General features: G+C 42.3%; 3 protein-coding genes across 3 annotated transcripts; all 3 read right to left on the reverse strand.

Annotated features, from left to right (window-relative positions):
- Positions 1-656: 656 nt before the first annotated feature.
- On the reverse strand, positions 657-7,376 carry grtp1a (growth hormone regulated TBC protein 1a). The gene is made up of 8 exons (XM_084017283.1): positions 6,723-7,376; positions 4,725-4,876; positions 4,481-4,639; positions 3,298-3,422; positions 2,917-3,013; positions 2,603-2,775; positions 1,440-1,625; positions 657-1,298 (listed from the first exon to the last, which is right to left on the reverse strand). The coding sequence occupies exons 1-8, from the start codon at positions 6,794-6,796 to the stop codon at positions 1,206-1,208; spliced, it is 1,059 nt and encodes a 352-aa protein (XP_083873409.1). The 5' UTR covers positions 6,797-7,376; the 3' UTR covers positions 657-1,205.
- Positions 7,377-13,895: 6,519 nt separating this feature from the next.
- adprhl1 (ADP-ribosylhydrolase like 1) lies at positions 13,896-18,092 on the reverse strand. Its single transcript, XM_084014815.1, has 8 exons — positions 17,829-18,092; positions 17,380-17,789; positions 16,112-16,276; positions 15,890-16,015; positions 15,603-15,743; positions 15,146-15,273; positions 14,891-15,023; positions 13,896-14,819 (listed from the first exon to the last, which is right to left on the reverse strand). The coding sequence occupies exons 2-8, from the start codon at positions 17,591-17,593 to the stop codon at positions 14,650-14,652; spliced, it is 1,077 nt and encodes a 358-aa protein (XP_083870941.1). The 5' UTR covers positions 17,594-17,789; positions 17,829-18,092; the 3' UTR covers positions 13,896-14,649.
- Positions 18,093-18,945: 853 nt separating this feature from the next.
- Positions 18,946-24,350, reverse strand: dcun1d2b (DCN1, defective in cullin neddylation 1, domain containing 2b; the record flags this gene model as incomplete). Its single annotated transcript, XM_084014887.1, is given in 8 exon segments — positions 18,946-21,513; positions 21,737-21,833; positions 22,096-22,178; positions 22,342-22,472; positions 22,836-23,004; positions 23,100-23,316; positions 24,295-24,335; positions 24,338-24,350. Coding segments are annotated over 8 exon segments (828 nt in total). The 3' UTR covers positions 18,946-21,436.
- Between the last annotated feature and the right edge of the window lie 686 nt (positions 24,351-25,036).

Genomic DNA, 25,036 nt, shown 5'->3' on the forward strand with positions numbered 1-25,036 from the left:
ATTATGCAAAGAGACGGAGTCAAATGAACTATAGGGTAAAGTTATTTTTTTATTTTTCAATGGCTTGTGTGCAAGTAAAAAATATTTTAAGTTAGGTGGTTTTATTATTACGCCTACATTGCTCACTTGCATTTTTTTAAACTTCATGAGATAAAGATGATCCTAAGAAAAGGGAAAGCCCTTGAGTTTCTTTTCCCCACCATATTTCTCCAGAGTGGAGACCCAATAATGCACTTAGGCAAGGTTTAATTCAGTCCGATAATTGTGATGACAAAAAGGTGCAGCGCTGCTTTAACTGTGTGTGGTGGTGCAACTGCATTACTAAATGTATTTAACATTACAAATGAACAGGTGCATGGATTCATTTCCATTCTTACTTTTCCCAACTCGCTCCTTAAGGAAATGTTGATATGAATTGTAGTGATTTGATCTTTCATTGTAATAGAAAATAGTTTGATCTTGTTTTCTATTACTCATCTTACTGAAAGTTAATAAAAATCTTAGCACTGACCTTTAAAATCACTGGTGTTTCTTTGGGTGGGTGTATGTGTGTGTGTACATAACAATCAGATTCAAGAGTATTTTTAACTCATGCAACAAAATATAGTAGTGATATCACTACTATGACTGTTTGAAGGGACACAAAACCCAAACAGAATAAATGGGACACATCCTTGTGAGAGAGAGCAGCCCCTCGATTATTTCTTCATAGTGAGTTAATGGTGGAGGACAGAAACTACAACATTTGCTTCAAACCTGAAGACAACCAATACATCACATTTTGAAATTTTTAACGCCAGCATTCAGTTTTGTCAGTCTTCATGTATCATTCAATGTGAAATACAGTCGGCCTATTGGCTGTGCTTACATCGGGCAACACGTTATTAGCGTGCCATCACTGTTTGCTGCCAAACCTTTTCTCTACAGTCTCTCTGACATTCTGGAATAAAGTGCAAAATCAAACAAAAGAAGAAGAAACTACATGATCATTTCAAATGGAATCATCAGTTCATACAGCACATTTCTAAGAATAATCACGTTTCACCAAATATTTACACCCGGGCTGAAAATATGTTTAAGACAAACATCATGTACTTTTCACTGTGACATTAAGTCAGTTAAAAAGAAAAGGTGCAAACCAGCTGTTGGGTGCTCATCCCAGTGGAATGTGTATCGAGTTTGAGCAACAGGTAGTCGTGTTTGTTTCAGGATTCTTCAGCGATGATGCGAGATCGACATGTCGCCCGCAGTTTAGTCAAGGTTGCCATGGAGAGACTTCCTGGTTCAGTGAAGATATTCTAGGAGTGGCAGGAAACACCAGGATTATAGGATTAAAAACACTTAATAACAAGGGACAACTGTTTTATTTGTATTGGTCTGTTCTTCAGTAGAGCACTCTTAATAACTGGCAGTGAGGGGATACATCCCTTTTCTTTTACCTGCATGAAAGTGTGACATTCATCAACAAATGGTCCATGGATGATCTGCTTGAAGTTTTCGCAGACGTCGGGCAGTGACTGAGCCTGTTGAATCAGAGCCTGGTTGTGGTGGATCAGTGTCAGGGCTACACGGAACAGGATTTTAGAACCCTCGTAGAACAGGCAATCCCAAATACGGAGAACTGTCTGTAGAGAAACGACGACAAAGAAGTTAATCCTACCTGGGAGCACATGCACAGTGATGAAGTTTAACCTGTAGCTTGAACAAACAGGCACTACAGGCAAATGCTCAGTTGAAGTGCACAAAGATGACAGGCTGTGATAAACATTAGAAACTCTCCAAGACATCAATGACCAGTTCTCTAAGTAATATTACAACTGAAATCCATATATATGTATAAAATATATTTTCATATATTTATGAATGGGGATTAATGGTGATTAATTTATTTTTATATCTATCTATCTATCTATCTATCTATCTATCTATCTATCTATCTATCTATCTATCTATCTATCTATCTATCTATCTATCTATCTAAAAAATATTTATTTATATATATGTGTATATATGTGTATATATATATATAAATAAATAAACACACACACACATATATATGCTTGTCACTGAAGCAGCAGCAACCCTGAATCGGTCTTGGGATGGGACATGAGTGAGGAATGTCCTTGTTGCCGCATTAATAACTCCTAATGGCTGGCTATTGAAATCTCAAAGGAAGAGCATGAACATCTGCAGTGTTCCACCCTTCTAGTGAGGCTCTGTGTATTTGGAGAACAAACATGCGAGTCCACGCCCATCCCCAGGTCAACAGACGGAGTTGGCAACAAGGACTGTTTATGGGGCCATTTCATGTTGGGAAGGAAAGGAGGGATAAAAAGCTGTTTTTACATTGTTGAAATCCACCGACATAAAGCACATGGTGGACAGTGTTTTTGAACAATGTGCTTTGATTGTTTGAGCATTACATAATTTGGGGAATAACAATGACCAGGATTCGTGTCTGATTTGTCACACAATTAACTCTGCTTTCCTAAACTTTTGTTTGAAGTGGGACTCAGCATACACGGTATAATGAGAACACTGCAGTGACAATGGTAGGACTTCCCTCCTTGCCACACAATGAAACACACACAGATACACTCACCTCTACTGGCAAGACGTCAATGTAGAGACAGATGAACCATCGGGAGACCACTAGGGTCCACATGACATTATGATCCATCATGGTCTGCCAGACTCCGGGGATTTTAACTTTCACCAGTTCCCCTAAGGCCTCCTGGTCCGTCTTCAGCCCCAGCATGGCTGGACTGTAGTAGTCTGACACACACACACACACACACACACACACAGCGAGTTAGCCATCACTCTTAATTAACCGCAAACAGATCAGACCATGTGACCTCCTACAGTATTATTCTTAGCTCGGAGTAAAGGGACAACCACAACACACGCACACACCTGGCAAAATTCTACCAAGTAGTGCATCCATCAGCCAGAAGGACTTCTCTTCATCTTTTGTGATGATAAGTAGATACCCAGCAATGAAGTTCATCCCCTGAAGACAAAAGAGACTCAGCAAACCAGACTGCGTAGGCTCTGGTGAATTCAATTTGCCTTTCAAATGCTAATGATTAACATAAACTTGACTGGTATCAACAGTCTGTCTTAATTAAGCAAGTTTTGCATGTTTTGTCCCATAATCCTCACCAGTAATGGAGCTAAGCCTTCACTGCAAATTTAAGTCTGACATCACTTGACATCTTTGTCACACCTGTCAGAAGGTGTAACAATGGCATTGTGCAAAATCTATTTTCGGCTGGATGCAGGCAGTAAGGTTACCTGACAGTAGCCCACAGCTTTGTTGTGGTGGCCATAAGCCCGCAGCACATTCAGCAGAGCTTTCTGCAGACATGGGCTAGATGTCTTGTGGAACTGGACGTTGTCGGGAAATGTTCTGTTCAAGTCTGAAAGAAAAAACGACGACACAGAAATTGGTTTATCATAGGGTGTGTTTGTGCCTTTATGAATGCATGACAGCAAGTTAGTTCAAAAGAAGTTTATAATCTATACTTCAAATGATATTGAAATCCAAACAGCTAGATAACATTTATAGAAGTTGTTTTTTTGCAACAAGTGGAACACTGCACCTAAAGCTAGGAAAACTCTTGTTTTGTTGGATATTTTACCATTTCCCACACACACAGCTAGCTCAAATCTATTAACTGCATCACCGCTTTTTTAAATGCAACCTCACCTAGTAATTAGTTTTCTAATGTTCTAAATACATGCAAGGACACATTCCTGGTCTTACTTTGTAACGTGACCTGGTCACATGCGGGCTAAAGTATAGTTCACCTCGCAATCTTAGAGAATGAGGCTAAAATGATTGTGGCTGATAACTTTCCAGAGTCCTTGGTCATATCATATAAACCACTGTGCAGTGTTTCAGCATATAACTGCCCACTTTTTTTATAGACCCTGTTTTCTGTCTGGATGCCCAGTCAGTATCTCACAAATGGAAACATCGACAAGGTAGCTGGTCTGGTTGAAGAGCGGTCTCACTTAATTACTTACTTACTCAAGTCAAATACCAAGTGTAAGGGCTTTGCCATACCAAACTGTGTGTGTGTGCAGTGTGGCTGGTCGTTGGCTGTGGTTTTTGCAGCGTGTCTGCAACGGTTTTATAGTCAGCATTAATCTGCAACCATTTTGCCGAATCAGCATACTGACTGAATCGGCCTCAATGCCAGTCAGAAAGAAAGAATTCTTTGATTGTGTTCAAACTTTTAATTCAAACTGGTGTGAAAATAACTGGCTAATTTGTTCTCTGTTGATCTTTAGATCAGAAACAGTCATATCCCCTGATCACGGTTCGAAGAGCAACTTGTAACAGAAGACATGAGGCGCTGCCTTGTGAGTCTTCGCTAGGACCAGTTCTCTGAGGTTAGCTCCGTGTGTGTCAGGGCTTTTAAGAAGGCCTGAATGGACATTTGGGAAAATGAGTAACTGTTCACAGCCTGACCGGTGCAGATGGTCTCCAGCAGTTTGGGGTCGTGCTGCTCTATGAGCAGGGATTGGTAGTATCCTGGTTTCTTCTCCAGCTGGTCTTGAGCCCCGCTGGCTGCCATCCAGATGAGAGCCCGATGCTCATTGGGGATCCCCTTACGTACATAACGCTTTACTGAAGGAGAGGGGGAGCATTTAGGTTTAGTTCAGCCGTTTTGCGAGCGTTCACTCACACTGGTGTGTTCAATTTTCACACTCACGTTTGACATTCTTCTGCACCTTGCTTTTGCCCTTCAGTAGTTTGGACCACTTGATGGATCGTCGGGTGAGCACAACTAGATACTCAGACATGAGCTCCTCATATGACTCATAATCAAAGTCCTTTGAGCGTTGAAAGCCATATGGATCCACGCTGAGTCAAAAAGTAGAATTAGAAACTGTTAATGAGACAGTGGATGAAAGATTATTTGTGTCATGAAAAAGCTGTCTAGCTTGCCATCATGGAAAAGAAGTAAACATTACAGACCTCATGTAATGAAAACATGTTGCGCATTTTTGCCATTTTTAAAATGTATTTATCATTTATTTGAGATTACCATGTGTTAAATTATTTGATTATTCGTTTTTCAACAAATGGATGTTCACTAACAAAAGAAGTGTTCTCTCTGTGATGCAATAACATATTTGTTTCTTCACTAAATGTAAGGGATAATAGGGATAATATTGTGTGAACCATGATTACTTTGGCCAGGACAATCATGACATGAAATGTTCATATCGGCCCATTCCTGCTTTAATCACGTGTGTATCTATATGACCTAAATCTACAATCTGTTTCAGGATGAAAGAAAGTTGTGGGTGTAGATGGCTCAACCTAATGCCTTAGGTAACACTATAATCTTCCTGCAGCTTAACCCTTTCACAAGAGCAAAGTCATCCTTGTAGAAGAAATGCACCTAAGGATCAGCAATGTGGTAGCCATCGGTTTTACACACAAACACACACGCACACACACACACACACACACACACACACACACACACACACACACACACACACACACACACACACACACACTAAACTGCAGGAACTAGTTTGGCTAACCCCTAACCCGTCAAATACTGGGGGAAAATAAAGGTATAATTATGACTTTGTTGTCAAAACAAAAGCAGGAGCACACATAAGCTGCATCACTGCGTCGGGTGTGAATGTGGCACCTGATTGCAGGTGTTGGTCTGGGTTATCAGCCACTGTTTATTTGAACTGTACAACTGGGCAGCTTCTCTTTAACAAAAAATATTTAACATATACTGCATGAGTATGGATTTCAAACTTTACAAAAAAAAAAAGTTGACATGTAGAAAGTGAACTTCACAATTTCAACAGCAATTCCACTAAAGTCCAATAACACACTCGACTGCCAGTTTTTAAGGTACACCTATTTATAACTAAGGTAGTTTAATACAGGGCTACGATTAAGGAAAGTTCAGTTATGTTTTAGAGATGTTGTTTGAACTTTATGGAAATTTTGGAAAAAAATGAAAAAATTGGTTTATTTATTCTGCCATCACCTCTATGAAATGTGGTGTACAAAATATTAGAAACACCTTTCACACGCAATAGAAGCACAAGCTTAAATGACCATAAAGTTAGATCAACACGTCTCTAAAAACACTTCCAACACAAGATGACCATTATTAGGCTATAATCTTCTTGAAGGTATGATCTATTGTTGTGTACTAAGTTAGTTATAATTGTACATTCTAGAAAATGCAAAGTTGTATCCTAACCATCATGTGATGAGAAAAAAAAATAGTCCAATTTGTAATTAGCAAAACAAAACTGTAAACATCAGTGGCCGGTCACCGGTGCACAGCTCCTATAGAAATTATATTACTCTGTAAATCTGATTATTAGTCCACTGAGTCAATGTATTAAAGAGACATGCTGAGGCGTGACACATTTCCCTCCGACAAAAGTCACACTGGATTGAATACGGGATATTACGGGTGAAATAAACGACACAGCAAACGAGTGTTTTGCGCTAGTTAGCAGCCATTAGCTGTACGAACAACTCGAGTAACGGTAATGGTTTAAAGTTACGTTAGTTAACTCAGTTGGCTAACGTTACCGCTTACAGTGTCCACTAACCGAGTGATATAATAATTAGCTGCTACTGAATTAACTTATCTGACCTACCAACATCGATACGGTCTGATTGTAAACGTCTGAGATAACCTTACGTCCGTTAACGTTACCTGCCCACTCTGTCTTGAGCTCGACCGTCCGGGGAGCGGAGCCGATCGGTCGCCTTCTTCTTCTCCTTCTCCATTGCCTCTTCTGCTCCGGTGAAATCCTGAAAATCGGTGCTAGAGTCTCACCATGTATTCGCCGCGTTGTTTTTCCTCCGAAAAACGCCACACTGCGATGCAAAAGTTGTGTTGACGTCGAAGTTACAGTTGAGGAGAGTTAGCGTCAGCGTTCACTTTTAACGTTAACTTTTCTCCATGTTTGCGTGCGGAGAGACGAGAAAAGGCGCTGCTTATCCGCTCTATTCCCGGAATGGGAAAGTCGTGAGGATGATTATTCGCGCTTTTGCCCCCAAGCAAAGTAACTTTGGCTCGGCTTCTCAACCGCTTTATCGGTACGCCGATGTTAAAGCGGTGTGGAGAAAGTCTGTCTGCCTTGATTCTTTATCGCCATCCACATGCACCTGCTGCTCGGTCCTCGGAGTGCAACCGACCGGCCCGGAGCATCCACACGTAACGACTACGCGAACGCAGCGCCCTCCACATATAAGCCACCACAACGCTTCTCGCCCGGACCAACTAAAGCGAGTTACTCCGGTTACTACGATAGTTTTCAGACGCGTGACGTTTTCCCCCCCGGGACACTCGTCAATCAGTCCAAATGCTGCATTCGAGTGAGATGGGAAGGGCGAACTGTTACTTGTGGTGCATTCATCGCGCTTTGTTTAGAAAATAAAATGGAGTTGAGGGATGTTCATGCTAATTCAGTTTTGGCATTCTTCATAATTTCCTTCAGCATATAGACTTGTTAACCTATAACCACTTTTACAAGTAAAAAACCCTTTTTGACATCATCCTACTGTTTATAATGTTTAATATTATAAACATATGTCACTTTATTCTTAAATGTCCTATTTCTGAACGCATAGCAACTCTTGATTTGCAGTAGGAAACTTCTGTCACCATTTAAATAAAAATAACCACAACCTTTTGCAAAAACATGTATTCGCCATATGGTCAGATCGGCACCTGGCAAAATGGTTTTAGTTTGTCCGATAACACGTAAAGGCAGCAAACATGCTAAGTAGCCGCGCCCTCTCCAGGGCAGCCACGTAGCACAGGTTAAATGGAGCCATCCGTTCACCTGAACCTCTGCTGGGCAGTGTTGCACCAGGAAAATCAAAACACATCTGCTGCACGGGTGATTCACAGCGCCAGCTCCAGTAAATCAGCGGAGGTGTGCAGACATGACAGAGATTTAAAAGATAAATGAATAAATAAACAAACAAAGTCTAGGGCATATGGCACTCATCAGTTTATCTCTTTTTGTTCCGGCAGCACAGCTTCATATCCACAGGGAAACCCTTTGATGGGTAGGCCCAGGGGCGCCGCTAGGGATTTTGGGCCCCATGAAAAGAATCTTTACAGGGCCCCCCAACACAGCGGCGAAATGTTTTGATGCTATTTTACATACAATTATGCATTTTAATGGTATTTTTTGACTATCATTACCATATTTGTGAAAGAGGAACAACATGACAGTTGACATGTACAGTAGGGGAAGAACTGAGCACTCGGAATACAATGGAATTCATTTTGATTCATTTATTTCTCTTAAGGGTTTATGCTTTCTCTTAAGGGTTTATGCTTTTTAAACCATTAAAATTGATCAAAATGACTTTCATTTAATTCATTTTAATTAATCTTTCCCATAACAGATTCACCTTTGTATTGTTTTGAGACTAAAATGTATTATTATTATTATTATTATTATTATTATTATTATTATTATTATTATTATTATTATTATTATTATCCATCCATCCATCCATTTTCTACCGCTTATCCTGTATTTAGGGTCACGGGGGGGCTGGAGCCAATCCCAGCTGTCATTGGGCGAAGGCAGGGTACACCCTGGACAGGACGCCAGTCTATCACAGGGCCAACGTGTAGAGACAGACAACCATTCACACTCACATTCACACCTACGGGCAATTTAGAGTCACCAATTAACCTATCCCCATTATTATTATTATTATTATTATTATTATTATTATTATTATTATTATTATTATTATTATTATTATTATTATTATTATTATTTCAACACACACAGCTGCTTACCTCCTTCCTCATGTGGGGGCACTGGGGCTGGTTCAGGGGCAGGGGGAGTTGGGGCTGCTGCTGCAGTTGCTGGTGCACTTGACTCTTACACTTGACTTTTGACAGAGGGGAGATCAACTATTGAATAAGAACAGCTTGATAAATGTTTGACTGGATTCATTATTTAACTAATATAGCAGTAAAATTTAAAAATCCAGAGAAAAGTGAGCTAGCTTATAGACCACAGACAGGGACAAAGTTAATATTCCATAACTTTCCACCACAACTAACAAATCCACCTTTTTTTGGAAATACTGGGTGACATATTGTCGACCCTTCAACTCCTTCTCCTCTCTTAATTTCTTTTTCTTTCTCTTTTGGCTGCCTGATTTTTTAGGCATAGCCTACCGCTGTCTCCTCAGCTTTGCCCGCTGTGGCGCTGTGTGACACCGCCAGTGCGCTACCTGCAGCTGATCCAGTGGACTGAACCATTTTACATAAATAGAGGGGGGAAGGGGGGGCCCTGCAGGCGTTGATGTTTCCAAGACAAATAAAGTTATTGTTACCAGGACATGGACAATAAAACATTTGTGATCATATGTTAGTTAATAATAGTTAATAACTTAGTGTCATTATTTTTTCTGTATTATAATTTCATCATCATTAGGGGCCTCTCTGGGTCCCCCTCAATCATGGGCCCCTAGAATCTGTCTCCTTTACCCCCCCTTTTTGGCGCCCCAGGGTAGGCCTATTCATTCTATAAATAAGATTATACTATTATTTCAACAATTATATCTGTATAAATTACTTAAATGCTGATTATCAAAATTATGCTAACCTTAAATAAAGTCACCAGATTTCAATGTGACTGTGTGCTATCTGTGAGAGAATCTGGAGCAGACAGATGCAGACTGTGTGTGTGTGTGTGTGTGTGTGTGTGTGTGTGTGTGTGTGTGTGTGTGTGTGTGTGTGTGTGTGTGTGTGTGTGTGTGTGTGTGTGTGTGATGTTTGACCCACTGTTAACAGAATGTTTGTAGAAAGTCACGCTTAGCCCTACCATAATTAAATTACATTAAATTGGATTTCAGCATTTTTTCCCTATACAGTACACATAGAACGTCAACAACAACACCATACACCTCATCACCACTGCTGCCTATCAGGATAAGCCCTTCGGATGGACAGATGAATGATCATGCAGGCCTCGATCTCTTATCCTCTTGTGAAAATACCAGAGTAATTCCAAATGCGGACTCATGTTTCAGCAGCAGTAGTAATCCCGCTGGTGGGCGGGCTCGGGTCTGTGAACAGGATGAGCTTCTAACCACTGATATGCTTGACACTGCTGTGTGTAAACCGTTCATCTGTTCTGGGCAATTGTCGCGGTGTCCTCTTTAGATCTGATTGAGGATCATGAAAAAAGCCCTTTGACCTTAATGACTATGCATTTGGCCTTTCCCTCACTAAGCAATAAATATGCACAGCAGCCAGTTTGTATCAACCATCCATCCATCGTCTACCGCTTATCCTGTTTTCAGGGTGGCGGGGGGGCTGGAGCCGATCCCAGCTGACATTGGACGAAGGCAGGGTACACCCTGGACAGGACGCCAGTCTATCACAGGGCTGACATGTAGAGACAGACAACCATTCACGCTCAAATTCACACCTACGGGACATCAATGAACCTATCCCCATCAAAAAACAGTTATCAAATTGACAGTAGTATTTGCATCAATTCAACCTTAATAATCTCTTGACCAGCCAGTGTGACTCATACAGGACATTTGGAGGTTGTCAGTGCTCTATTACCAAATATTAAAATCGACTATCAATGTTTATTTTTCCTTATCCTTGTAGAGACCGTTTATGAACCTCTATGCAAACACACTAAATTACTTTTAATTAGATCCTAGTAAAATATAATGTTGTGACGGACATATGCAAGATGAGTCTTTTCAAAAGGTTTTGCCGGAGCAGTCATAGCCTAATATTTTTTGGTGGATGAAAATCACCAGTTTCGCTTGTTGCACCCACGACATTTTGGAAGCTGTAACTTTGTATTACTGTTAATTATTTCTGATGTATGAAGGTACAGTGAGAGAAAGTGAAATTCTAAGTATCTGTTAAAAGCAACAGTTCTAACATTGTCTGTTCAACCTTCTGTACCAACCTAGAAAGTAAAGGTGTCAGTAAATCGTATGATTTTGGGTTTATATGTTTGTTTGACTGAAGGATCCCCGTAGTTGATCGTTGTATATTTTGGTCTCTGTTTTGGATTGTCTCTTTCAGATTGAATATTTGTCAATGTTACAACAGACGTCTTGTTATCTTCAAATACAACTTGACTGGCAGTGTCTTCAGAACGTCTAAAACTTGGCAGCACACTGGTATCTTTTATGTCCACTGAATTTACTTCTTCCCTTCCCTTCCCGACCTCCCTGTCGTTTTCATGTGGTTTACCCTCTTTTTTTGTTGTTGTTAGAAGGTTTTGTTCCTTCGTGTTATTTGGACAACATAGGCCAATTCCCATTATCGCCAACCCTGTGTTAAAAGCAGTCACAGAAGTATCAGAGTATGGCAACTTTGCAACCGAAGGAGTCATAGTTTCTGGGTGTGGTCCCGATTGAGGGGAGGAATCCGTCTCAATAGCAACATCTTGTTCAAATTTACAAACGCATGGGATGACGTACTTGGGCAACGTTCTTTGAATAGTCACAACTGTGGTCGGACCTTCCTCTGCTCCGTTCTCCACATGGCCATGACCTGTGCATGTAGAAAGCCCCTGAATTGGGGACTCTGAAGGGCACCTTCCTTCAGTAGCTGCAGGGGAAGGTTCACCTGTGCTTGCGTATTGTAGGCCTCTATGATAATCTTCTATCTTCAAGATTGGTATCTTTTCCAAGTGTGAGCTTTCTGATGGTTCCGCAGTGTATAGTCTGGGAGAGGAATCGACACATGTGGACCACACAGGATGGCAGCTCACGATGGTTGCCACATGCAGCTTCAATAGGTCCTCTACCTGTGGAAAAAGCCTGGAAGGTTCTGGGAGTGAAATCTTGGTGACAGATGTTAAACAGAGCACCTCTTGAAGTCCATATTTTAGCCGGTTTGTGATATTAGTTTCTTCTACTGTAGTCTGAATTTCAGCATATTCCCCTGACCTCCGATCCTTAACATAGTTATCAAAAGCTTGATCTGTTATATGGTTTAATGAGCAACGACCTTCAGAGTTTTGATTTGAATTTCGGCTCTCTGTTTGTCTCATTTGCTCTGCTCTCAACGGCTTTCTTTCTTCCAGGTTTGAGTTCAATTTTGTTAAATTGTCTACTGCCTGCTGTGGTCTTTCTTCTTGCTCATTTGTGGTTTGGTTTGCTTTCAAATGCTGGCCAACGGATTTACTTTTCATTTGTGTGTGTTGGTTTCCTTTGTGAGCAGTTTGATCCAGGGCCTGTTGGAGCTGTCTTTCATGACAAGCAACCCTCTGTTTTATAATACTTGTCGCCTTGACTCCTCCATCAGGCTTTTCATGTGAACATTTCAAGTCACGTCTGGTGGATACAGTGGCCATGGTCTCAAACCTCTCCATCAAGGAAGACAGGACGACCCCTTTTCCGATGAGTCTTGGTTTGATTGGCTGTTTATTCAGCATGTTCTCTCCCTTTTCTTTTTGCTCAGCCATGGCAAACTTGGCCACAATATCTTTCACACTGCCCCCCTTCTTCAGTCCTTGTTCTCTTCTAGTCCTTTCTTTCTTGAAGTGAATGTCAGGCTCACTGTCTTGGCGGTGGTTCACTTTGCTTACCACTCCTCGGCTGGAGGACAAAGCGCCGACCTCCCTTTGGTGGGTGATGGGAGGTTTGGGTGTGGATCGCATGAATTTGGATTGGAGGAGTCGGAATGTGGTAAGACGTTGTTGTATTAAGCCTTCTGCTTTTTGATCTGCTCCATATGTATCTTTTCGTGGACCTGACCAGCATTTACCAGCGATCTTGGAACCTGGCTCAGCAGTATTTCCCTGGGTCTTTTTATACTCTTTGGGGAGCTGAACAATTGTGTGACTTGCCTGAAGTGGAGTCTGCTTCACTGAAGCCTCAACTGTGTCATCGGACCAATCTTTGCTTCTTTCAACGACAATATCCGACCCCGGATTTTCTGGGTTTCTGTTCCTGGTGGTCCACTTGGGCAGATCCTGTGTTAGGTAATGCAGGAGGCTCTCCAGAATCCCTCGGAGCACAGGACGGCAGTTGCGGTCTCTAACCAACTTCCTTAACATATTGGCATCAGCGCTGATACTGGTTTTCCGAGAATTTGGTCTATGGGAAATAGAGGACATGCAAAACTTAAGCCACCTGCAGCTAAGCATACCTGAATAGTTATGGTTATTGACAGCAGAGTTGAAGGATGATTGGCAAATAATTTGCTGTTGCATGAAAACAGTAGCAGTGCTGGATTGTGAGAAATGTGTAATTATATTGCTTCACTTCACAGCTATCACTTATTACTAAATACTGATAGTACATTTGTAGTATTTGCTAGAGTTGATATTATGGGATCTGCACTTGAAACGACATTCACACTAAATAATTGTCTAAAATGGTATTTAAATATATTTGGATATGTTTTACCCAAAACCTGAGGAGCCGTTTCATGTTCTAGTGCTAATTGTAGGTAAATAGAGAAGCCTTGACGGGGTTTGCAATAAAGAATGGAATAATGGTACCACACCATCTTACCAGTTTTGAAATATGGGACCATATAAAATGAGTCACAGTTATCTCCAAAAGGACTCTATGTTGTCTTTTATTTAATAATATTCTAACAAACCGTGTTTCTTCTACCCAAGTCAATAAACAGTACTTCTACTTAACCTGGATATTCCAGTTCAAGTCATCCCACCCCTGCAGCAAAGTGGCAGAGAAACAGTGTTCAGACTGGAAGTGAAGTGCTGCAGTGTGAACTTGTTACAGCTGATTAGTTCAGGGGGGTTGCAGAGGAGGGTTGTGCAGCAAGAAGACAGGAGACAAGCTGTCCATCAAAATAAATGTTGTAGTTAAGAGAAAGAGAGACCGGCACTTCATGCATGATATATAGCCGAGTCCATTTTAATGTCATAGCATATCAATGTTCACCACGAAATGGTTCTTTAACAACACACGAATGCCTCATAACAGCACCACAGTGCAAATGATAATTGATCACAGTATTGATAAAAGCATTACTATTCTATATCTCAACAACATAATGCATACCAGTTAAAATCATTCAAAAGAAACCCCACCACGTTACATGCATTAAAAGCTGTATGTCGATTAAAAACTATTGAAACTTGCTGTGGAGAGAAACGGCAGTTAGGCTTTTATCAAGTCTGCACAATGCTTTAAGGAATTAGAATTACTCCATGACACAACAGAGCTACATGTGCTTCATGTTAATACAGGTTAGCTTCAGAAAAGGAAAAGGTCAGAGAAGGAAATTATCTTCTTTTTAACTATTCCCAGTGAAAATAAATGTTATAAAGGTCGAAGAGTTTTCTTCCCCCCGACAGTTCTGTCCTTACATGACATTTATGCAAACTGATTGCATAGGATCTCATAGGAAAGCACAGACAGACAAAGGCTGAAGGTCAATACCCTAAATGGTCTCCCTTTTGATGTTCCCTTGCCTCCCACCTACAGTGACAGGTGTATAGCACCAGAGGCAAGGAGAGGAGAGGATGCCACGTGACTATTGAGATACTACCAAGGAGGACTAGAGGGAAAGGGAAGCAGTTTGTCAGACAGTCATGTGCAGTTCCTCTGAAAGCCAGTAGGGTTCAGGCCAGTGGAGAGCAGGATTACTTGTCTATGCACTTCTCTGCAGATGCTGCTTGGTAAAGTTTTCCTCCCAGCTCCTCCAGCTGTTCTCTTTTGTCCAAATCCTGGTGCAGTCCTGGGGGAACCTGACTCAGGCCATGCAAGAGGCCATAGAGGCAACCTGCAATCAGTCCCGTGGCTTCACTCTCACCTGCAAAAAAAAGTCACAGTGAGCAGGATGTGTGTTTTATTTGTGTTTTAAAATGTGGCGCTGGTCCTCACCTCCATGGAACATGGCTCGTTTACACAGTTCAGCCCAGTCACTCCCTGCTGCCATAAGAGCATCGTAGGCTATCATGGGGGCATCATGACCCCTGTGTCCCGCAAGGCCCTCTGAGCTCCAGCGCTTATACATCTGCATGGACAAGGACAGAGTAACAGCAGCACACTGTTCTTGTGAGGGGTTCTGTTGATGTAAAAACCCTGAAAGCAATGTTTGTATTGATTCTTTGTGTGTGACAGAGAGGCAGGATGTACTTTGTCTGTCTCCTCGGCATCGTAGCGATCAGGGAATGAAGGTTTGTTCTGTCCTTCCTTCTCTATCTCTCTCTCTTCCAGGTAAAACTGCCACTTAGCCTCAAAGTAGAACCAGTTTTCCTGATACTCTGCATAGAAATGCACAAATACACATTACTAATGTCACATTGGAAAAAGGCCACTGTGTGTCAAAACATAGACTAAAATAATGAATTCAAGGTGTTTTTGCTTTGTAATAAATACAAAATAATAATCACATTTCAAGCTGAGTGTCATAATGCTGCTCAAATGTATTTTTTTTTTATAAGATAAGATATTCAAGATTCATAGTAGAAAAACAAGTCCCTATATCTTGCTGGAATGTTACTTGTAAGGTTGTTTTTTGCAGTTCATGTGACAGTGAAACTCTGATATATTGACGTTGACGTTACTGCTTTTGCTTTTGACACAGTCTAACCTGCTATGTGTCGTATGGTCTTCTTGCAGTACTCCTCAGCTCGAGGGATGACCTTCATGAGCTCGCGGCCCCAGGTCACGACAGGTTTCCCCTGGATGGCATAGGATGCAAACAGTGCCGTTGTCAGGGAGCCTAGGAAGCCTGAAGGTAGAGTGAGGCCACAAGTCAGTACACCAATTGTGACGACTAACATGTTTAACTCAAATAAGCAAGTATAAATCCATGTTCATGTTGGTAAATGTAATTAAATATGTAACATAATATGTTTTAAAGTTTATCAGCAGCACCTGTGGGGTGGTTGTGGGTCATTCTGCCAATCTCAATGCTGACCTCCACTAGGTTATCTATTCTCTCAGGTTGCCAGTATCTCATACCCACACACATGGCCTTGGCAGCTGCCCCGAATCCGGACCCTGGACATAGACAGGTGTGCATACATCCGATGTATTATGTTGGGAAAAACAAAAAAAACAACAACAACAACAACAATATCTTGAATCTCCAATGACCTTTTTCATTGAAGGGTGTATGCCAGGCGAGCAGGAAGTTGTGAGGTTTGAGGTGAACAAAGCCCTCCACCGTGGCAGGTCCAGGGGCTCGGCCCTGGAGAGACACCATGGCTTCAACATAGAGACGCACCAGCTCCCGGTACAGATCCTCCAGACACCAGTAATCTGGATACACACACACACAGAGTGAGAGAGAGTCATTCATGATTGGCATGCAAGTGGAGATGAGTGGTGCTGCGGTGGGCTAAGTTTAGCCTCAGCCTGCCACACCTCAGATTAGGACCAGCGTGCCATCGGAGCGAGTGGAGTCACTTCTACACGCCATGAGGTCAACTGGGATCCACGAGTAGAGCCCACGGCCATGCTGCTAGAATTTGTTTATGTGTGTACCATATACTGTATGTGTGTGTGTGTGATGGGGACATGAAGACACCTCTCCTTTAGAGATCAGGACTTTGGTGAATGACTTTCACACTCTGAGTGGACCATGGTTCAGATTCTGCTACACAGAAGATGAGGGAGTCAAATTCTTCAATGAATGTATGAAGAGAGGGAGTTGAGAAAAACAATGGATGCCTTTCTGGTTTAATTTAAGTAATTATCTGCTTCAAATAAGAATGAATAACAGTATTTCTGATATTAACATTTGATAACACGCTGTAATTCAGTATTCTGCCAAGAAGGTTGACAAAGCAAACACTGACATTCACAACTCCCTTTCCACTCCATAAGTTTTCGTATGGCGTATGTGTGCATGCGGCTAAATAGAGCTTCCTAATCTCAATTGATGTCATCACCATTTCACAGGAGCACTGTCATTGGCTTTGAAGAGCATCTGCAGCCAAACCTGATAGCAGGAGATTACGGAGGAGTCTGACCTGCTATTGTTCCGTAAAGGAGAGCTGAGGATCGGCTTTACAAAGTAGTCTATTTTGGACCTTTCTGTCCTGGCAACTGGCCACCAGGCAGGGACTAGACATGACACTTCAGTGATTTGTAGTCAGGCTTCTACCGACATTTTATCCTTGATGTGTGATTGCAAGGGTGGATTATGGTTTGTCAGCAGGTTGTATCATTCAGAGATGGTCTGCCAGTTAGTGATTAGAAGGTCCCATTGACTTTACAGAAGCTATCCTCGCCCTTCTAAATGTAGACAGGTCTGATGTTGTGTCTATATAATTGAACAAATAAAGAATGAAACGTTTTGATTTTCTGCCTCAATCATAACCCCTCTTTGTCATTCTCCCTGACATCAATCCTAAACGTACCTGTTACAAGTGCTTCTGCTGTGGTGATGTGCATCAGCGTTGCATCACTCAGCGGCCAGTTATCAGGGTCCAGTTTCTGGGCCCCCAGTCCCCCCAGAGAGGCCAGTTCCTGCTGAATGGTCGTGCCTGAGGTGCAGCGCTCCCAACGGCCCTTTCGGTAGCCCAAGGCGTCGCCAACAGCACCCAGAACCATGGCTGCCTTGAATTTCTCCATGACACCGAGCTCCGCTCGCTCACACAACTGAAAATCTCTTGAATGGAGCCGTCGCACCTCTCCTGGGATGTAGATGACTCCTTTCAGACGTACGTCTTCTTCACCACCTCAGCAGACTCGAGGTCACAGAAGAATGCAGGCAGAGCGAACGGTCTTTCCCCAAAACATCCTGAAGAACTTCTAACAGCCTCAGCAGCTCTCACAAGTTTTTGCTTTCTGCTCGACGTGGAGCTACAACGGTCCCCTGTCTCCACACATAACAGCTTTACCACTTTCCCACCCTCACAGCTCTCGTCTAGTCTCTCATCAGTTGTCTCTCATGCACACTTTCCCTACCGTGGGTGGGGAGTGTGCACCCCCACATACACACACACACACACACAAAAGCATGACGTGATCAGCCACAGTTTCTTTGTGTTGGAGCGGCGGGGAGTTCAGCTGTGATCAGGTGTCTCCTAAAAAGGCAATCCCCATGGCCGCAAAGCCTAAAGCTGGGTGTTGAGTGGTAACGGGAAGAGATGCTAATGCACTGCTGGGCTGGAGGGCGAGATGGTCAGCTGGTGCGGGACCTTGTTGACATCCCACCCACCCCATGGGAGGACGGTAAGAGCATCATCATCACTTCACGGGCCTTCCTCCCTCTCGATTGAAGCTCAACTCTTTTATCTTGACGCTCTATTAGACATACTTATTGATCACCCCTTGGCCTGACATCAGCTTATCTCTTCTCGAGTTAGATCCGTTGATTCAAGAGTTCCTCTCCCTTGGTTGATTTAATCTTTCTCTTCACCTAATGCCTTGATTTTTCCTTTTTGAGACTATATGTTGTTCCTCTTTTTTATTTTTAATCTGTTGGTGAATGTTGCCCTTAACATACTAGGAGTAACAGTAGACAAAGCATTAACCAGGGGAGCCAGCGATGATGATGATATGCAGCAGGAATGCAACCTGATAAGGAACAACTGTTACCAAGCTTACATTTGCATACACTCTCAAACGCACGCACGCACGCATGCACGCACGCACACACACTGTAAGGCAGTGTTTCTCAGCAGGGGATATATGGATATGATCATCCTCATTATCGTTTATCGGTGTAAACATCTGCTGAATTGGACATAAACAGCTTCTTCATATAGATCACAGAACAGTGATATATACGGCTCAACATGATCATTGTGAACCTTTTAGTGGTATCATATAACATGACAAACATTTTAGATTTGCAGAATACTGTTATTCAATCCAGGTGAATTATTGAAATTCCTTTTGAAAAATAAAAATATGATATTCTTGTCTTACATGTGCAAAGAGTTTTTCTTTGATGAAATCAACAACACAGGTCATCACACTGAAGATAGAAGTTATATATATTTTAGCTGCAATTTTGCATTTGACATGTGATTCGTATCGATTTCAGAAAACTATTAAATATTGGGATACTGATTTCAGAACAACACATTCCTGCTGACCAGCATTCAGTATCCTCGTTTCTCACAACAAAACAAACCTTTGTTGTCAGAACTAACGGCTGCATCTACAGAGGTACATGTCTTACATGGCTGTTAAAAAAAAACATGCTTTATTGACAACTTTTCTTAAAGAAAACAATGTACGATATGCTTCTGTGAGGAAAAAAAAACAACAACATTCTGTCAATACATGTTTTCTTACCAGCAAAAATAATACTGTTTTGATAAGAATGATCTGCATGATTCAAAACACTCGACCACACATTTGACAAATAAAAATGTACCAAATGTACCATATTAGCAAACTGAATACTGAAAGTCGTCACAAGTTCTTGCTCCTGAACCACAGGCGATGTCAGGTGATGAAGTCGTCAACAACACTCAAGTGGGGAAAAGCTCTCGCGTGCTGTCTTGATGGGTTTGTGCACAACTCCGACAGTCAGAAGGTTACATGGGATATTTCATCGTCACCAACACGTATCTAACTGCTCTAGTTACAAAGATGGACAATATGACACATTTACCAGCTGCTACTACGATGACTGTTTTACAGTCACGGTGAAGCCCGTTACTTTGCCACTCATCTGCATTCAATCCGGGACTGAAATCATAATAAATAACCCTCCTGATCCCCCCCCCCTAAGCTTCTTAAAGTCTGCCTCGCGCACACAACAGACTTCTCTTAACATTCATGTGTGAACTTAAAGAGAGAATATGTAGTTACAACCCTTTCATTTGTTTAAATTAACAAACAACTGCAGTTGGATGAGAAATTTGATGCGGGGGGTGGGGAGGGGGGATGTACAAGTGCAGAAACCTGCCGGCTGCTCACTGCGACGACTGCTACCTGAGCTCTACCTTTTGTCACACTCTTTCGCTGAGAAAGGGGGATGCATTTAGTGCTCATAATTACACTTAAATACCAACACTTAATCTTGAGTGAAGGAAAAGCATTGCACCCCTAGATGGCAGCAGAGGCAATTTTCTCAAAGACAGCGCAACGTTTTCCCTCTATGGTACTTAAACATGCCACCATTGCACCGGTTACTAATCCATGAAAAACAACACTAAAATCTCAAGCAGTGTAAACAGTTAAAAAATACTCTTATGTGGGATGTAGATGTTCATTTTTAAAAAGTCTAGTGTAAGTGAACCTACGGTCAAGTAAACGGACCAGCTCTGTAGCTCAGTGCTGCCTGATTAAGAGAACCTACAACAACAGAAAACGTGGAAATCAGTGCAGTTTGCAGAGTTGGCAAATCACCTGAATAATAGAAAACAGTCAATATGCCAGTCAGTTTCTCTTCGTGTACAGCAGTTCACCCACACCGCACAACTAAAGTAGACCAAAAGTGTGAATGCAAAAAGCACTTTAAAGATGAGGATCCCAAATGCTTCTCATGTCCTAGTCATGATTCTAAAGGGCATTCCCTGTTTTTGCATCCATTTGCACCGAATCCATCCTTGTTCCTATGGGGTTCGACACGTTACAGCTGTAACAACAGTGGTTCTGCTGGTGCTGAGCTAGAAAAGCATGCCGCTCTGTCCAGTTCTCAGTGTGAATACAAAATGTGGATCCACACTTTGTCACTGTCGCTCAGTTAACGTGAATAATAATAATAATCATTTCTCAACTTCTAATTATAATAAAACCAAATGAACTGTATTGTAAAAGAGGCAATTTGTTTAACCCCACCCCAAAACACACACACACACACACACACACACACACACACACACACGCACACAAGCAAGCACACTTTCTCTCTGCTCTCAGTGATTGTTAGAGAGCTGCCACAATCTCAGTGAAAATGATGTAGAGTACCGTTCCCCCCTCCTTATCATCCATGGCACTGCTTCACACTAGCTGACAAAAACATGCAGATTTTAACGTACTGTTCCATTCAAAATTGACAATGTAAGAGGCCACATCCTACTGCATCTATAACTTCATCGTCTGCGTGTGCTGAAAGTTCGTTACTGTCCCTCCTTACTGTGCTGAGGGTGCAGGTTAGCGAGCCAAGTCCGCAGCAGCAGCTCAAAGCCACACCCATCGGGGATTTGCTCATGAGTGACGAGTTTTAGGGCATCCATCATTTCCATATTGCAAATACAAAGTCTGTCCTTGCCAAAAAAAAACCACCCTGTAATCTCGCTCCGGTTGATTCCCCTCGTGCTTTCCTCTCTGAACAGGTGTTCCAGGTCACTCCCCCGCGAATTGAAAGCTCAATCTTAACGACAAGCTGCGGACAGGCTTATTGAGAAGTACTCTCTTTTTGGCTCATTTGTATAAAAATCCTCATTCAACAAAAGAAGAAAAAAAATCAGGAGAAACGCAAAGTCCACTCGCTGCATGACACCGGGACAAACACTATGTCATGTTGCGCTTACTCGTCACAATCGGCCGTGCAAACTCCACAAAGTCATCTATGAGGACAGGCCACGCCCCTGCGGAGAAAAAAAAAAAAAAAAAAAACAAATATAAACAATACAATAAACGTCATTAAGAACGTCTCTTATGTCAATCTTTTTCAATGATGTTAATGCAAGTTGTAAACCTTACCCTGCCATGAGGTTTTTCAGTACGACCGACTGAATTGTCAGTAATACAACTGTATGTGATCAGTGAGTTGTGCAGACACATGACTTCACCCTGCTTTTACAACCTCACCTTCCTCATCATAGTTTGACATGTCGTCTGCGATCATATTGCCGAAGTCCAGGAGGAGGTTCCACGTGTCCTTGGGGATTGATCGCTTGTGATGCTCCTGAATGCAGCACAATAACAGAGAAAAGAGTGGGAGATAAGACTTATTACAATAATAGAAATCACTGTGTATTTAACGGCAATTCAGTTTGTCCTAGTGTTGTATTTACTGTATTCTACCAAATTGTCTCCAATACTTTTGCTTCTTATGTACTTTGCAAATGAGATAGACAGAAGATGCAGAAAATAAAAAATGACATTTCTTGAAATCTATTTATACATTTCTGTAACATCAGGTCTAAAAAAAGGACTTCCTCTCTCACCAGCAGGAAGCGGTTCCAGAGGTCCAAAAACTTGAAGCGACCTGTGAGAACTAGATTCCAGTAAGCAACAGCCATCTCGAGGTCTAGGACATCAAGTAGAGCAAGATTTTAAACTTTTCAAAACCTTTTTTTTTATTTTTTTTATGATTGCAATTTTGTTTTTTAAATAAAATAAAAATGAATAATACCAGCTGTAACAAGCCTCGCCTTTTCTACCTGTTCTTCATGTTTTGCACTGGTGCTTACCTAAACCTTTCTGGCCGGGGTTCTTGGCAAAATTGAAGGTAAACTGGTAGAAGTCTTTGAACTTCCCCGTGTCTTTCAGCTCCTGCTCTAGTCGGGGAAGGATCGCTTTGAGTTTTTCAGGACTGTCACAGCTAGGAGACATTAAGAAAAGAAAAAAGACCCTGTTATTATGAGTAGTGGTGAACCGCACACACAAAGTAGTATTGAGAAGTCTGAGCTCATCACATTTAACAGAATATACAGTTTGAGATTCAATATGTGCCCAATGAGCACAACTTTTTACTTCAAGCTATGGTCTACGATTTGGAATCTAGGAACACTGAGAGGAGGGGTTTAGTTGGGGAGGCGGGATGCTTTTTTCAAATCTGTCTCAGAGGCTCAACTGATTTTCAGAATGCAGACCATAGCTTTAAAGTCACACCTTAACAAACAGTTCCTCAACGTGTGGAGAATGCAGTTGCATCAATGGTTGTACATTTGTAAGCGTTGCTCACCCTAACTCCGCCATGCCATCCAGGAACTCTTTCCTGCTGAACTCGCACTGCGTGGCCGCTCTGAACTTCCACGCCACCACAAGTATGCTCATGCTCGCTGGGTCCAGCGTCAGGTCATCACAGAACTGCTGGATCCCATCGATACCTATCTTGTTCTCATCCTGGGGGTCTGCAAAGACAGCCGCAAAGAGTGAGCAAAATGTTGCCGACGTGAACCAGACAAGACGGGGCTAACTGCGCCAAAATGAGTGTTGGAGCACTTGCCTTTGTATCTGTTGTAGAGCTGTTCCAGCTTCTTGCGGTCCACTGAGGTTTTCATGGATTCTTTGTAGTAGAGGTCTGGATTCTGGAAGTAGTTGTCTGTGGCGACTTCTAGTTTCCAGTCATTCTGCGACAGGCAGTACACGGCTGTCCTCTCCCCGGCCTGCGTGAAGGACATGAACTGCCGAACCTTGTCCTTCTGCGATGACTTCAACTTGTGCTGTAAAACAAGCAGGCACACGAGGTAAAATGCAGGACTGCAGTAAAACCTGTGAGGACCATATTAAGCCTCCACACATATACAAACATTCCCCCCCAACCCATCATCATGTCAGCACAATATCAAGTGAAATATTAAAATGATTCATGGTTATGTTAAAATGCAGAAGGCCACATCAACACCAATTTATTTTGACATGGACTATTTGTTTCTGGACCCTTGGTAATCCAGCCTTGGTTGGATGGGATGCAGAGACATGAATGAAACACACAGCCTAAACTTTTCTAAACATTAGAACAAGAGTGCAAGGAGTCCCTGTCCATTAAAACCTACTTGCTTGAGACTATTTCCTGTACTTATTCTGTATACAAACACAGTCGGATGTGAATTATGTTCCAGTAACACAGGCCACGGCTATAAGATCTGGTGTGCAACCCCCTATATATAACTGTTGCATTACGGGAAACGAAAACAATGTCACTTCCAAATGCACCTCTATCACGTTCCGTTAGTTTACAGGAATACCTCCTCGTGTTCATTTAATCTGGGCGCTCATCGGGAGGACTGTACGTATTTGTAGAACTGCAGACCTGACCCACCCGATGATCAAACAGCAAATTCACCGTGACAGGCCAGCTTTTTTTTGTTTTGTTGTTGACCCAGTTTCCCTAGGAAGGGGGACGCTTGATCCTGCAGGCTCTCTGCTGACCCGGGGCAGCACCACAGGCGAGTTACCAAAAAGGGAAAGGTACGTGCGGAAAGTGCGGGTGTCCGATCTGAAAATACCAACAACTGACCTTCCATTTCCCTCATATTCCCGACACACATCACCCTGGCAATGCGACACTTGGCTGAGGACAGCCCGACCCCCTGTATCGGTGCGTCCCCTTAACGGCAGTGACGGCCGTTACCGGGTTTTGCACTTGTTTAACGGAGCTAAAGAATTGCTCCGGTTTCTCATTTTTTAATCTTACCTACCATTTTATCACACGCTGTTTTGGCCCACTTGATATCCAATTACCCCGGGTGCGCATGCGCGAAAAGAACTGCGCTACTGGAGGGGCACTGGGTCCATGGGAAATGGAGTTCTGTAGCGCTGCAATCCCACAGGCCCAGTGTTTTTTTTAAATGTGTATCTTAATAGCTGTCTGCTTTAACATAGACTAATTGGGCTAACATGTTTTGGATTCGTAAAGGGGTTCTACAGAAAAAAAACAAAGAAAAAGTCCCCGTATAACTATATCAAACTATTTCCCCACTACATTAAAACGTAAACAAAGTTTGATGCTACAGTCGATGAGACTCAACTTATATTGTTTTATACGGTTAAATTACCGTGAAGACAAATCAAAGCAGATTTGACCAGGGAACAGCTGTCAACACAACGGAGTGCGCGGAAAGCTAATAACTGAAAAACTACAACTCCCATATCAAAGCTGATCAATATGTTTCGGAAGTAATCTTACACTGGATCAAAGTTATATTGACTTGAATATATCAGAAAAGCATGCAGCAGTCGTCCAGTTTTCGCCGCAGCTCGTGTTAACGTTGCATTGCGACACATCTTGACGAGCTTCTGCCACAGAAGTCGCCGCTACTGATGTGGCTAACTTAGTTAGCTAATGTTAGCGAAGTCGCGTTAGCTTGTGCGCTGGTGTCACGGGAATGCGAGGACTCAGCTGGCTGGAGCTGGTCTGACAGCTCGGAGGAATTAGAGGGC

This window comes from Eutrigla gurnardus (assembly GCF_963514095.1).
Source record: "Eutrigla gurnardus genome assembly, chromosome: 1".
In the NCBI taxonomy this organism is placed as follows: domain Eukaryota; kingdom Metazoa; phylum Chordata; class Actinopteri; order Perciformes; family Triglidae; genus Eutrigla; species Eutrigla gurnardus.